Source organism: Neofelis nebulosa, chromosome 2 (assembly GCF_028018385.1).
Source record: "Neofelis nebulosa isolate mNeoNeb1 chromosome 2, mNeoNeb1.pri, whole genome shotgun sequence".
NCBI lineage: Eukaryota > Metazoa > Chordata > Mammalia > Carnivora > Felidae > Neofelis > Neofelis nebulosa.
In genome coordinates this window covers 190,701,118-190,713,996 of record NC_080783.1, presented here as the reverse complement: position 1 = coordinate 190,713,996, position 12,879 = coordinate 190,701,118, and the positions used below count along the sequence as shown (strand labels likewise).

General features: G+C 41.7%; 1 protein-coding gene across 4 annotated transcripts in view; it reads left to right on the top strand.

The window, feature by feature from the left end:
* Window positions 1-12,879, top strand: part of NFYC (nuclear transcription factor Y subunit gamma) — a 67,830-nt gene that overhangs the window by 35,897 nt on the left and 19,054 nt on the right. For all 4 annotated transcript variants that reach the window (XM_058717867.1, XM_058717868.1, XM_058717869.1 and 1 more), the window contains 3 exons: window positions 2,412-2,524; window positions 10,240-10,311; window positions 12,043-12,156. In XM_058717867.1, the coding sequence (XP_058573850.1) occupies window positions 2,420-2,524; window positions 10,240-10,311; window positions 12,043-12,156 (291 nt within the window). In that variant the 5' untranslated portion in view covers window positions 2,412-2,419. Of the gene's footprint in view, window positions 1-2,411; window positions 2,525-10,239; window positions 10,312-12,042; window positions 12,157-12,879 lie in introns of those variants that run through there.

Sequence of the window (12,879 nt, the reverse complement as noted above, 5' to 3'; positions counted from 1 at the left end):
TTGGGAACTGATCATACCAGCACATCCTTAGTTGGGATAGTTCAAAATTTAAAAGCATACTGTCCACAGACAGAATTTAAAGGTGCTTCTTGAATTGAGCACCTTTGTAATGTTTGTGGGAACAGATCACAGGACAACCAAAACTTGTTACCAACTTTCTAAATCTCACAGACCTTTTGCACTCAAACTGAATCTACCCGTCACTAGCAAGTATACAAAAATATCACACTGGCAATGGTTCATCTTCCTCCTTTGACTGTAGCAGTTTGTGTGGCAAATTTTGCTAGATCAGGCCTATCCATGGATCCATACAATAAAAAGTTAGATTCTTTTTAAGTTTTTTGATACTTATTTTTATTTCTGGAGAGATTTTTTATTCCATTTTAAAAGGTTACATACAGTCTTCATTGTCCTGAGTACCTTGTAGATATCTGTTAATAAAAATAAACTTCTCTAGGGGCGCCTGGGTGGCTCAGTCGGTTAAGCGTCTGACTTCGGCTCAGGTCATGATCTCACGGTCCGTGAGTTTGAGCCCCGCGTCGGGCTCTGTGCTCACAGCTCAGAGCCTGGAGCCTGCTTCAGATTCTGTGTCTCCCTCTCTCTCTGCCCCTGCCTGCCCCGTTCATGCTCTGTCTCTCTCTGTCTCAAAAATAAATACACATAAAAAAAAATTAAAAAAAAAAAAACTTCTCTAGATTACTTTGATTTCTTTGTTCTCAGTACATCTAAGAGAATAGTGTATAGGCCATGTGCATACAATGATGAATGAAAATGTCGTGGGAGCTGAGTTGAGAGGACCATACTTGGTTATTGAGGACTAAAGATTTTATCTAGTCGTTTCAGCTGTGATTCAACACTCTTCACTTTAATTCCCTCCAGAAACTCCAGGATCATATTGCTTCCTAGTACTTAGAGTTCTGTTGATGTATGGAGCTGCTTGTTGGCCTCCACCACCAGAAATTGGCTCCAAATCTTTTCCCATTACATCATCACCCACTAATGTCATTACACCAGAGTGAAATTTGCTTTGAAGATTGTACTCTTGTTTTCCTTCCATTTCTTTCCTCTCCTCATTTCCTTTAGAAGGAAAAAGAAAAAAAAAAAAAGAGAGAGAGACCTCTAGGACAATCCCGGCAAATATTTAAGAGGGAATCAAAACACCCTCACAGTCTAAACCGATGATTTATCAGCCCTCATTCCACTCGGCTGACGGAGAGTGATCTGCCCAGTGTGCGTCCACACAGGGTCTGGAAAGGAACGCGTTTGGTCACGTGATGCTTGGCTTTGGTGCTTTTCTTTCAGCCCTTCAGAATTAGTTCTTAATGATTTACATAGCTCTCTGCCAGCATCCTGTCACTGGCATGTTAAACCTTTTTAAATAATTTCCCAGAATAGAAATTCTTAGGACATCACTAAGTTTCTTGTTCTTTGTATTTAATTAAACTGTTTCTTGCATTTAAGTATTTGCCAGATAAGCATTTATGCCATCTGGAGTTTTTTACTTTCCCACCGTAAATCTTTTAAGACTTTATAGTGTCATCTACTGTTCTAACTGATATGGGGGTTCTTATTCATCTTCCCTCCCCCATCACAAAAGCAGTTGACTGCATGCAGGTTTTGACCCTCTTTTCTTCATCCTAAATTTAATTCCTTGTTATTTTTCAACCACCTTTAAAGCTTCCAGTTGACAGTGTGCTTTGTTTGGCTTTGTTCCTAACAGAAGGCTTCAGGTAAGGAAAGAACTGGGAAGTGGTTCCAGTTTGGAGACTTGGTGCCACCCACTCAATTATTGGCCAAGGCTTCAGTGCTTCTGTGCCCTTGGAGGCAGATTAGCTTGAGAGTAGAAGGAATAATAATCATCAGTAGCCTCAAAGAAATGGGGCCACGGTGTCTGAAACAAAGGAATAAAATGGGCTCTTACTTTTAAGACTTGGGTTTACATTTCTATACGGTGTTAGTCACTGGGACCCTCAGTATGTCTGCTGCAGGCTGTGACATGGAATGTGAGAAACCATGTTGAACTTGAAAAAACATTGAAGGGAATGGCATTGAAAATTATGGACCAGACTAGAGCACCAACCAAGTACCCTTTTTGCCCCCTCCTAAGACAAGACATTAAAAGGCCTGATTCACATTAAGATTTCAGTTTGGATTTCTAGTAATTTTAGGTTTTCTAGTTAGAGCTCCTTGTTAGTGTCTGTGGTATAGGTTGGATAGAAGGGAAAACTTTTTCCATATGTTTTTGCTGACATTTAAGTTTGTGTCAAGAGCCTCTTCACAATTATGTACCTTCTCAGATTGAAAAATTGAATGAATTTGTGAAAACAGCCATAAGGAAAGATATAAATAACCTGAACAGAAAGTCTGCCGTTATTACTTCTAATGTATCTTATGTATGTATTTATTTTCAGTTGTCAGAATGTCCACAGAAGGAGGATTTGGTGGCACTAGCAGCAGTGATGCCCAGCAAAGCCTCCAGTCCTTCTGGCCTCGTGTCATGGAAGAAATCCGGAATTTAACAGTGGTAAGTAAGAATGAGAAGCTTGTGGAGTGTAAAGAACTATGAGATGAATAACTGAGAGTAAAACGTTTTTCATTTCAAGTACATTTACAAAGGCATAGTTCATTCCTTACCTTTGGGTGGGAACATGAAGATGTAATTTACCTTAGTGAGGTAACTACAGGGGTTTTCTTTTTATATCTTAGTGGCTTTCCTTAGGCATGTGGGTGTATAGCGGATGCTTTGATGCAGAGATAGCTTAATGTGAGGCATATCTTTTAGAGAATGTGGAAAAACAGAGCTCTCACCTTCCTTCAGTAGCTGTAGCTCATTTCTTAGTCCTGTTTCAGTGGCCCTGCCAAATTTCTGGAATCATAAATGCTGCTGGGCAGTTTATTCAACAACAAATCTGTAAGCAGGCACTCTTTCTAGGTGTTAAAAGATACCCTTTAGATCAGGGTTTCTGCACAGCAGCTTTATTGACATTTAGGCTGGATCATTCTCTGCTGTGGGGGACTGTCCTGTGCATCGTAGGATGTTTAGCAGCATCTCTGGCCTCTCTACGCATGAAATGCCAGTAACAATCTTCTCCGTTGTGACAACCAAAAACGTCCCCGTACATTGGCAGGTGTCTCCTGGGGGCTAAAATCATCCCGTTGAGAATCACTGACTTAGAAGAATCAAATATAACCCTGGACCTTGAGGGGCTTACAATCTAGTAATTACAACCAGAGTCATTTATTCAGTGAATATTTATTGAATATAATAGTGAATATACTTAACTGAGGCAGGTACAGTGATGAGTCTAAAGCAGTAAAAGTCAAAGTGCTATGGGATTACAGAGGACATAGTGCTTGTTCCTCCCTGGTTGAGTTAGGGAGGCTTTAAGTAAAGGGAACATTTTTTTGGATCTTGAAATAGGAGAAGCATTCACCAGATGGAAAGGATGAGTGTGAGAGTATCTTAGGTAGAGAGATTGGCATTCGTAAAGGCCTGGAGGCCCAGAGGGGAGGGCCTTATGTTTCAGGGAACAACAAGAAGTTCAGAGTGGCTGGAGGTTACTGTGTGAGTAATAGGGGTGAGGGGAGGAGTAAAGTGGTATGACAGTGGTAGAAGGAGGTGAGACTCATTAGAATGAAAATATTTCAAGAGTGTAGTGTTATTTTCTTAGTGAAGACTGTTCCATTTGGTGTCATTTTAGCAAATACTGAAGGATCTCTCTGTTTTAGATGTGTCATTCCTGCCCGAAGGCATTAAGCATCCTAGCAGAACAGATACCGGACTCCTTCCTAATGTAGAACTCATGTTGCACTTTCTTAGAGCTAGTGGTCTTTAAATCTCAGACGTAGGAGGTCAGTTTATTTGCTTATTCAGCAAATATTCATTATATACCTACTGTGGCTGTGCTACTTACCGTGGATCCAGTAGTGGGCCAGACAAGATCGTTGCACTCACAGAACATGCATCCTGGTGGGAGAGAGAGACTCTATAAACAAGTAGTGAATGAATAAAATAAAATAACTTCTCTTTGTGGTAAAGGCCCCACTGACTTCAGGGCTTAAAAAAAAACAGATTCATATTCTGATGTACCTGTAGGTCATGTTTGTTTATATGGGACGTTTCAGCAGCTGAATTTGGCTTGGCTTTTCTCAGAGTGGCTTGCATTCACAGATGAATTTCCACTGAAAAGTCATTGTTTCTTTTATTTAGTGTAAAGGTGGTGGTTACCTATACTGTCTCAGATAGAGGAGAAAAAGAAATGATAAAGTAAAATGTAGGGTATTTTGCTCATATTTTGAGTGGGTAATCTCAGTCAGGCTTATCAGGTGTTGGTGCAGGAGTCAGCCAGGCATAAAGCTAGTGCCCTCCTGGGCTGTGGTGGGATTAGGCCAGTGCCGCGAGTCTACACTCCAGCTTGAGCATGGAAGCAAAAATTCAGGATCAGGCAAGTGGCCAGATAAACTCTGGAGGTTCAAGCTCAGCACTTTTCTGTAGTTTGAGTTTTGATTTTTTTTTTTTAATTGTGGAAAAGAATATGTAACAAACTGTGTCATCTTAACAATTTTAAAATGTATAGTTTAGTAGTGTTAAGTATATTCACATTATTGTGAAACAGATCTCCAGGACTTTTTCATCTTGCAAAACTGAAACTCTATACCCCTGAAACAACAACTACCCTTTGCCCTCTCCCCAGCCCCTGGTAGCTACCATCCACTTTCTGTTGCTGAATTTGACCACTCTGAGTACCTTCCATAAGTGGAATCGTACAGTATTTGTCCTTTTTGTGACTGGCTTATTTCACTTAGTGTAATGTTGTAGCTTATGACAGGATTTCTTTCCCTTTTAAAGCTGAATAGTATTCCGTATATATGTGTATACCACGTTTTGTTTATCCATTCATCTGTCAGTGGGTATTTGCGTTGCTTCCACCTCTTGGTTATAGTGAATAATGCTGCAATGAACATGTGTATTCACATATCTCTTTGAGACTCTGGGCTTTGGTTTTTATTCGCCTTGGTTTAATTTGCAAGTTTGATTGCCAAAAAAGCAGATGGTGGTGTTGACCAACTTTTATTCTCTAGACAGCTAGTCTACCAGAGGTTCAAAGTGGGTTACTCTGAGGGATTCAGTTTTAGTTCACATTTTATGAATGAAGAGAAAGACCAGCAAGGAGGACAGTTGTCTTTAATGATTCTTCTATAGATGGCTAAAGCTTTTTTCCCCTTGAAAAAGACTCCTGGACCACTACCATGGGAACGCTTAGATCAGATGCTTAGAGCAGCGGTTGGCATTTAATAGGCGCACAATAAATATTTAAGTGAATCAGACTCCCCTACTTGAGATTGAGTGTGAGGCAACATCAGTGGCGACTTCAAGTAGGGATGCGGTCTACTAAAGTTGGGGTGCTCTTTCCTTTGGTAGGACCCTTCTTTCTCCTCTCCCTGCAGCACATAAAGGCATCTTCCTCTCTGACTGTGTAAATACTTTAGTATTTAATCTGTGCCTTTCCAGAACTCAACAGTACTTACAACCAGACTTCTGCAGATATGTCAGAGCCTCTTAGGTTGACATCTCAAAATTTCGAACAGATTTTTAAAAAATCCATAGGTTCAAACTGTCCAAATGTAAATAAAGGTTTTGCGAATATTCATAAGGTGTTGGAGTCCCTCTAAAACTGGGACAAATTTGTTCTAAAAACAAATTGAAATTTGCTAGGTGATCTATTTCATGATGCATTGGGAACACTGGACCCAATCATTTTGGTCTCAGCTTTGCAAAAGCAATTTATCTTTCATCTCAGCTTGGCCATTATGTTCTCCTTGCTCTTAAAAGCCTCTGTAATTGTCCATAAATCCAGGTGATGTTCAGTTGGGATTGAAATTGGTTAAAAATCATACCAAAATGATGTACACTAGGATGATTGTGCAAAGTACCGTATTCCTGCTCAACAGAGCTCTGGGAACGATAATTAACAGACTTCTTGGCATTGAATTTTATCCCTCTAGACCTCTTTGAAAGTGGGGAAGAAAAAGCTAACTTCATATTTTGGGGGGCAGGTGGGGAAGTGCAGCAATGCTGAATCTTGAAAAATCTCCTCCTCTTATTCCCTCCATTCCGTTCAGCCTTTAGTTAGCTGTAATTTGATGCGTAGGCCACTTTCTTTTAATTGCCAGTTACATCTTATTTTTTGGTGCCTTCAGATTGGACGGTGACATTTCTAACATTACAATCAAGCCAGATAACCGTTTAAATTTTTTTTTTTTTTCCAACGTTTTTTATTTATTTTTGGGACAGAGAGAGACAGAGCATGAACGGGGGAGGGGCAGAGACAGAGGGAGACACAGAATCGGAAACAGGCTCCAGGCTCCGAGCCATCAGCCCAGAGCCTGACGCGGGGCTCGAACTCACGGACCGCGAGATCGTGACCTGGCTGAAGTCGGAAGCTTAACCGACTGCGCCACCCAGGCGCCCCGCGTTTAAACAAGAACTTGGAGATGAAGGTTGGTGGGCTGTTACAAAACAGGTCTTGTGCTGTTTGAGCCCTTCCTGTCGAGCAGCGCCTCTTTAAAGTTTATTGTCTATATGAACCAGATGAGGATCTGGTTAAAATACAGATTTTGAGGGGTGTCTGGGTGGCCCAGTTGGTTGAGCATCCGACTTCATTTTGGGGTCATGATCTCTCAGTTCGTGGGTTCGGACCCCATATCGGGCTCTGTGCTGTCAGTGCTGGGCTCACCTCAGATCTTCTGCCCCCACCCCCTGCCCTGCCTCCATCACTTGCTCACTCTGGCTCTCGCGTGCTCGCTCTCGCTCTCTCTCTCTCTCTCTCTCTCTCAAAAATAAACGTTAATAAAATATATATGTATATATATTTATATGTGTGTGTATATGTATTATGTATATATTATAATGTATGTATATTATATATACACACACACACACATATATATGTATATAGATTTTGATTTAGTACGTTTGGAGTGGAATCTAAGTTCTGCATTTCTTTTGAGTTTCCAGGTGATGCCATTGCTTGGTCTGAGGACCTCACTTTGAGTAGCAAGGCTTTTAAAGCAGTGGTCCTTAACTCTCACTGTGGGTCATAGTCATCAGGCGAGTTTTCAAAACACTTGATGCCCCCTAGAGTTCCTTGTTCAGTTAGTTAGTCTGTGGTAGAGCCCAGGCCTCTTGATTTTCAGAAGCTCCCCAGGTGTTTCTAACATGCAGCCAAGGCTGAGAATCAGTGCTTTGGAGAGGATTAGAACATGGACTTTGCTGGAATGCCTGACTGGGTAGGACTGGAAAAGATTTCTCATCATTATTTGAAACTTCGGATGTTGTTTAGTGCAGCCTGAGACCCGTTGACTTTTCTTTGGCTCCAGATTCTCAGTGAGTGAATTCAGACTTCTTGAAACTCGGCGGTTTCAGATGGCAGTGTTTTTAATGTAGTTCTTTGGTTGTGGTCAGGATCATGAGAATTTTCTGAGAGTGAATCTGTTCTTGCCCCTTGCTGATATCACTCCCAAGGGTACAAAAGAAAAGTCAGTATGTGTCAATTGTTCGTCCACTTGGATCAGCATCAGGAGAAGTTAAATGCTATTCACATCAGTTGCATGGCTGCCATTGATAAGGGGAGCAGGGAATTGAAAGGCAATTTAGTGGACCATAGCCTGTTGCTGGTGAAAGGGCTCCCCTCTCCAGTAAGCTTGTCGTAAACCCTTACACGTGACTGAAAAGGTAGATGAGATTATAGAAGACTGGGGTCTTGTCAGCAGTAATGAACCACACACGCACATATGAAGATCCACTTTTCACACACTGCGCCTTGAGATCTCAAGGTCTGGGGATCACGATAAAGTTTCCCAAAAGAAAAGGCTTTTTGGAAGGGAGACTTAGAGCAGAGTTGTTTTGTAAATTTCTGCCACATTTTATATCTCTACAAGATGGGACCCTTTTTTGTTTGAAGAATGGTCTCATAGAAATTCTAGAAGTAATAGATTGAAGAATTATTGATTGAAGAATAGTCTCATGGAAATTCTAGAAGTAATACTCTTCTCTTTCAAGTTGGGGAAGGAGGTCTTCTCAGCTTTGGGCTTTGGTTAAGAAATTTTAGAACAGTCGTGTGGAAATACATTCAATAACCAAGCCCAATGAGAGCACACTTGCAAGAGAGTTAAATCTTGTGGTCATAATCTTGTGCTGTATGTATCACCCTGGGAGGCCTTCCAAAGGAATTATCCCCAGCATTCTCTTTAGCATTTCTGTTTAGCATCATCATTTTGTGTGATATGCCACATAAGAAGGAAGACCAGTGATTGATTTCTGTGGTTAAACGTTTTTTAAAATCCCTTTAGGGTCTGGCCCCAATCCAGCATTCCCTTTCCTGCTGCTCCCCTCTGTACTCAGATCATACATCTAAAACTTAAATAGGCCATGTTTTTTGTGTCACCATACTTTTGCTTCTGACTGAATAACATTCTCATACTTTTCCAACAAGCAAATTTTGTAACATCCTTTAGACACAGTTCAGATGTCAGCCCTTCTGTGGAACATTTGCCAGCTCCTCTTGTTCATTCCAGCCCCTCCCCTTGCCCCACCAGCTGCCTATTTCCTTTCTTGTCACTGGGATTTTACACCCCCATCCTAGTATAGCATAGGGGGTTATATTTTTTTATGTGACGGTCTCTAACAATTAAACTATAAATCTGTTCAAAGGTAAGAATAGACTTGCATCTTTTACATAGTAGCAGGTATCATACATTCACTATTGGTCGAGTTGCATGAATGAGTGAATGAAAGAGGAGAAAAATAAGAATAGAAGGAATGTATCCTCCTGTCCTTTTCTGGTGAAATTCCAGTCATTTGAACTTGTAAAGCTCTGCCACTCCAGAGGTAGTTTTAGTAGAAGCCTCATGGAAACTGTTTTACCTAAGTTGGAAAGAGAAAAGGTATAAAAATTGGTGTTGGAGGTTTGTGGAGTTGGTGAGTGGTCCCAAGCAGCCCGTTGGGTTTGTGAGGAGAAATCCAGTGTCTCGGTGTGCATTTTATCCTAATAAAACTAACTCTTCCTTCTGTAGTCATAAAAATGGATTCTGGGAAGGCTGGTGATGTTTTTCTAAAATGCCCCACTGCCTTCTTTGACATATAGTTGAGAGTTTCTTTTGGTCTTAGAATAGAAAGTTCACTTATGCATGTTCATTATGTCAAATCTGAAATAATAGCTGCTCCTTCCATAATGTGATGATGCAAATTCCCAGGTGAGCACGTTGGGTTTGGTGAGTCACATTTCAGACCACTTATAGAATCAGTCACTTGACACCTGGGCCCAGTAGGGGTTTCGCTGATTTTAGCCAATCTCTCCCTTTGCACCTTTCTCTTCACTGCGGCTCTGAAACCCGGAATTGATTTTTATTTCTAGAATTGCATCCATCACTGGGCATGTGTTTAAGTACCAATAGTATCAAAAGGGCTTAAATCGCAAATAATTGAGTAGTGCTGGTAAGAAAGCCCTTTCCTAAATTCTGTCCCTAGTAAAGTCACGTGGTTTCCTCCCAGCCCCAGGGCAGTTCCTAAAAGGCAGCTGAAAAATTTACCCATTTTTCTCCATACTCTTTCACTCCCACCCCAACCCCCAACCCCCAACCCCCAACCCCACCCCCAAGCAAACTTCGGAGACCAGGCCTTTGCTCCTGTGATGGGAAAGGCCCTCCTCCCCGATTTCTGGTGTCAGATTAGTGCAAAGGTCAGAAGTAGCCCATATCAGCCAGTGCTGGCTGAAGACAACTGTGGGTCACAGTGGTCAGGTGCTACTGGCACCTTGCCCTTGTAGTCCCAGAATAGAAGAAAAAACTAGCAACTCAAAGGAATGCCCTTGAGGCAAAAGTCTCATTTTACTCTACATATCGCAGACTGGTTGGTGTGCTTAGGGGGGTGGCGGTGGGCACTCAAGATGCACCTCAATATTGTGCTGGCACAGAATCTGATATTGTTTGGGGCTACTCTTCATGAGGGCACTGTTAGATGGCATTGTAAGTTTATCCTGAAACCTTTAATTGTCTGAAGCTCTGCATGGGTTAAGAAGAATTTTCCTCTGAAACTTGTATTCTCTTCATTTAATTTGTAGCTCCTCTCCTGCCATGTTTTTTGAAAGGAGGGACTAAACCAGTCACAGTGTTTCAAGATGCCTGTCATGCCCTGTTGATTGTCCCCACCATTTATGTGCCTCTTGTTACTCATTTCAGAAAGATTTCCGAGTACAAGAACTCCCACTGGCTCGTATTAAGAAGATCATGAAACTGGATGAAGACGTGAAGGTGAATTCACATTCGTTTTTATTATTCATATTGAAGTTATAATGGTGGGTAGGTTGTCGCTCATTTTTGTAGTGCTCAAAGCTTAAAAATGAAAATTTCGTTATTGTTTCTTGCTTTTTTTATTTCGTTCCTGTCTAAAATTGTTAAGTGAGCTGAAATTGAACAGTTTTAATTATTATATCGTGCTTCTCTGGAAATTAAGGATATCTTGTTTTCCAGATGTTGATAATATGCTGTTTGCCTTTTTTTTTTTAATGTTTATTTTTTTGAGAGAGGTTGAGAGAGAGCAAGCCGGGGAGGGGCAGAGAGAGAAGGAGACACAGAATCTTAAGTAGGCTCCAGGCTCTGAGCTGTCAGCACACAGCGCAATGCAGGGCTCCCAAATTGTGAACCCCAGGATCATGACCTGAGCTGAGGTCGGCCGTTTAACCGACTGAGCCACTCAGGCACCCCTGCTGTTTGCTTTTTGAATCACCCATCCTTTTCACTGTGTAGGGTAAACACAAATTATATCAACAGGACAGTGCCATCTTCTCAGTTAGCATTTTATTGCAATCTCTAGTTTGTCAATATAAGCTCTAAGAAATGCTTGATAAAGATACTGCTCTTGTTCTAATTTTTCAATCTGTGAGCTGTTTTACATGAATGACAACCTGTGAGGTTTCCTTGCAGGTGGCTATTTCTGTATACCTAGGCGCCCACCTCCTATTTCAACTCTCAGGAAGAGAGCAACACTTACAGCTTTTTCTTTTTTTTAAGTTTATTCATTTTGAGAGAGAGGGCACACGTAACACGTGAGTTGGGGGCGGGGGTGCAGAGAAAGAGGGAGACCCAGAATCTCAAGCAGGCTCTGTGCTGTCAGTGCAGAGCCCCATGTGGGGCTCAATCCCACAAACGGTGAGATCATGACCTGAGCTGAAACCAAGAGTTGGACACTTAACTGAGCTACCCAGGTGCCCCTTCACTCTTCTTATCACTGAAAACTAATAGTCCCTTGTGTTTGTATAGAAAGCTAACAGTTCACAGCAATTTTCCCTTTTATTAGCTCTCACTTCTCCTTCCTTAACTCCAGAGCTCTTTCCATGGCTCTGTCCTGCACAGACCAGCTCACCAAGGGTTCAGAGCCTTGTTTGACCAAGAGCTTGAACTTTGAAATCAGACATGGCAAAGCAGCTTACATTACTTGAGCACTTACTAAGTGCCAGGTCCTGTGCTGGGTGCTTTTATATACATGACCTCATTTGATTCCCACAACAACACTGAAAGGTTGTCTTCTTTTTCAGTATGTGAAAAGTAAAACCCAGAATGATGGGAAGCCTGAAATTTTATCTAAATCCATTGGCTCTCAAACTCATTATCTTTCCCCACATTGTCTGTCCTTGGATTAGGACCTTAACGCTGCCACTTAACTGGCTCTTTGGCCGTGGGCAAGTCACTATACCTCTCCTAAACCCTAGTTTCTTTAGGTTTCTTTGAAAGTCTGTTATGAGAATAAGAACGTATGTGGTAGTTGCTAGAAAAGTATTCTTTTTCCCTCTTCCTTTCTTCTACTTGCTTTCTGCTTTGCCCGATTCTTAAGGATTTACTTTACCTTGGAATCTCTTGGGACTGCCACCTTCTCATTTTCCAGCCTTTACCCCATCGTCGATGGCAGGACGTGAGGCAAGGGACAAGTGGGCTGGTTTGAATGACATGCTGGTGATTGACAGGGAGGGCCTACATCTGTTGCAGATGATCAGTGCAGAAGCCCCTGTGCTCTTTGCCAAGGCAGCCCAGATTTTTATCACAGAGTTGACTCTTCGAGCCTGGATCCACACGGAGGATAACAAGCGCCGGACTCTACAGGTAATGTTGTAGACGTACATGGGGAAAGGGGGCAGGCAACTGCCCTTGCCTTTGTCTGCTTTTCTTGCATCGTTTTGGACCAAAGATTGTTCTTCCTTAGGTTTCTGTCAAGCTGATGTGTGTAATTGGCATATTCCTCCCACTGTTGTGAGGCAGGCATACTCTATAGCCATGATTGTATTTCCCCACCAAGAATCTTAATTGCCAATTCTCACGTTTTTCACAGCTCAGTGACTGAACTCTTCACTTGGTGAGCTTTGACTATAGACAGAGGCTCAAGTGTTTGATCTATTTCCAGATGTAAACAACTTCTGGTTGGAAGCCTTGTGAGACTCCAGGAGAGGGCAGTCCCAGGGAGAATCCATCTCACTTACCTCATTTGCCTTTTTGTTCCTTGTCTGCCTTCCTGGGAACCCTTTCCTTTTCTTTTTCATTTTCCTTTTATTTTAAAAATCAACATTCACATTGTGTGTGAATGTCCCTTTACCTCCAAATTGAAGATGCGTGCTTATTTATTCTCCAAGTATTTATTGAACACCCACAGTATGCCAAGCAGTGTTCACACAAAACAGAAAGAACCCCCACACCCTTGGGAAGCCTACATTCTAATGCAGCTAGACATTGAGAACTTACTTTATGCTGCTGTGAAGGAAGCCTATGACTCTAGAGAGATCCAGTTAAAGCTGTCTTCAAGATGAGTCCAGATTAAAAAATGAGCAAGAT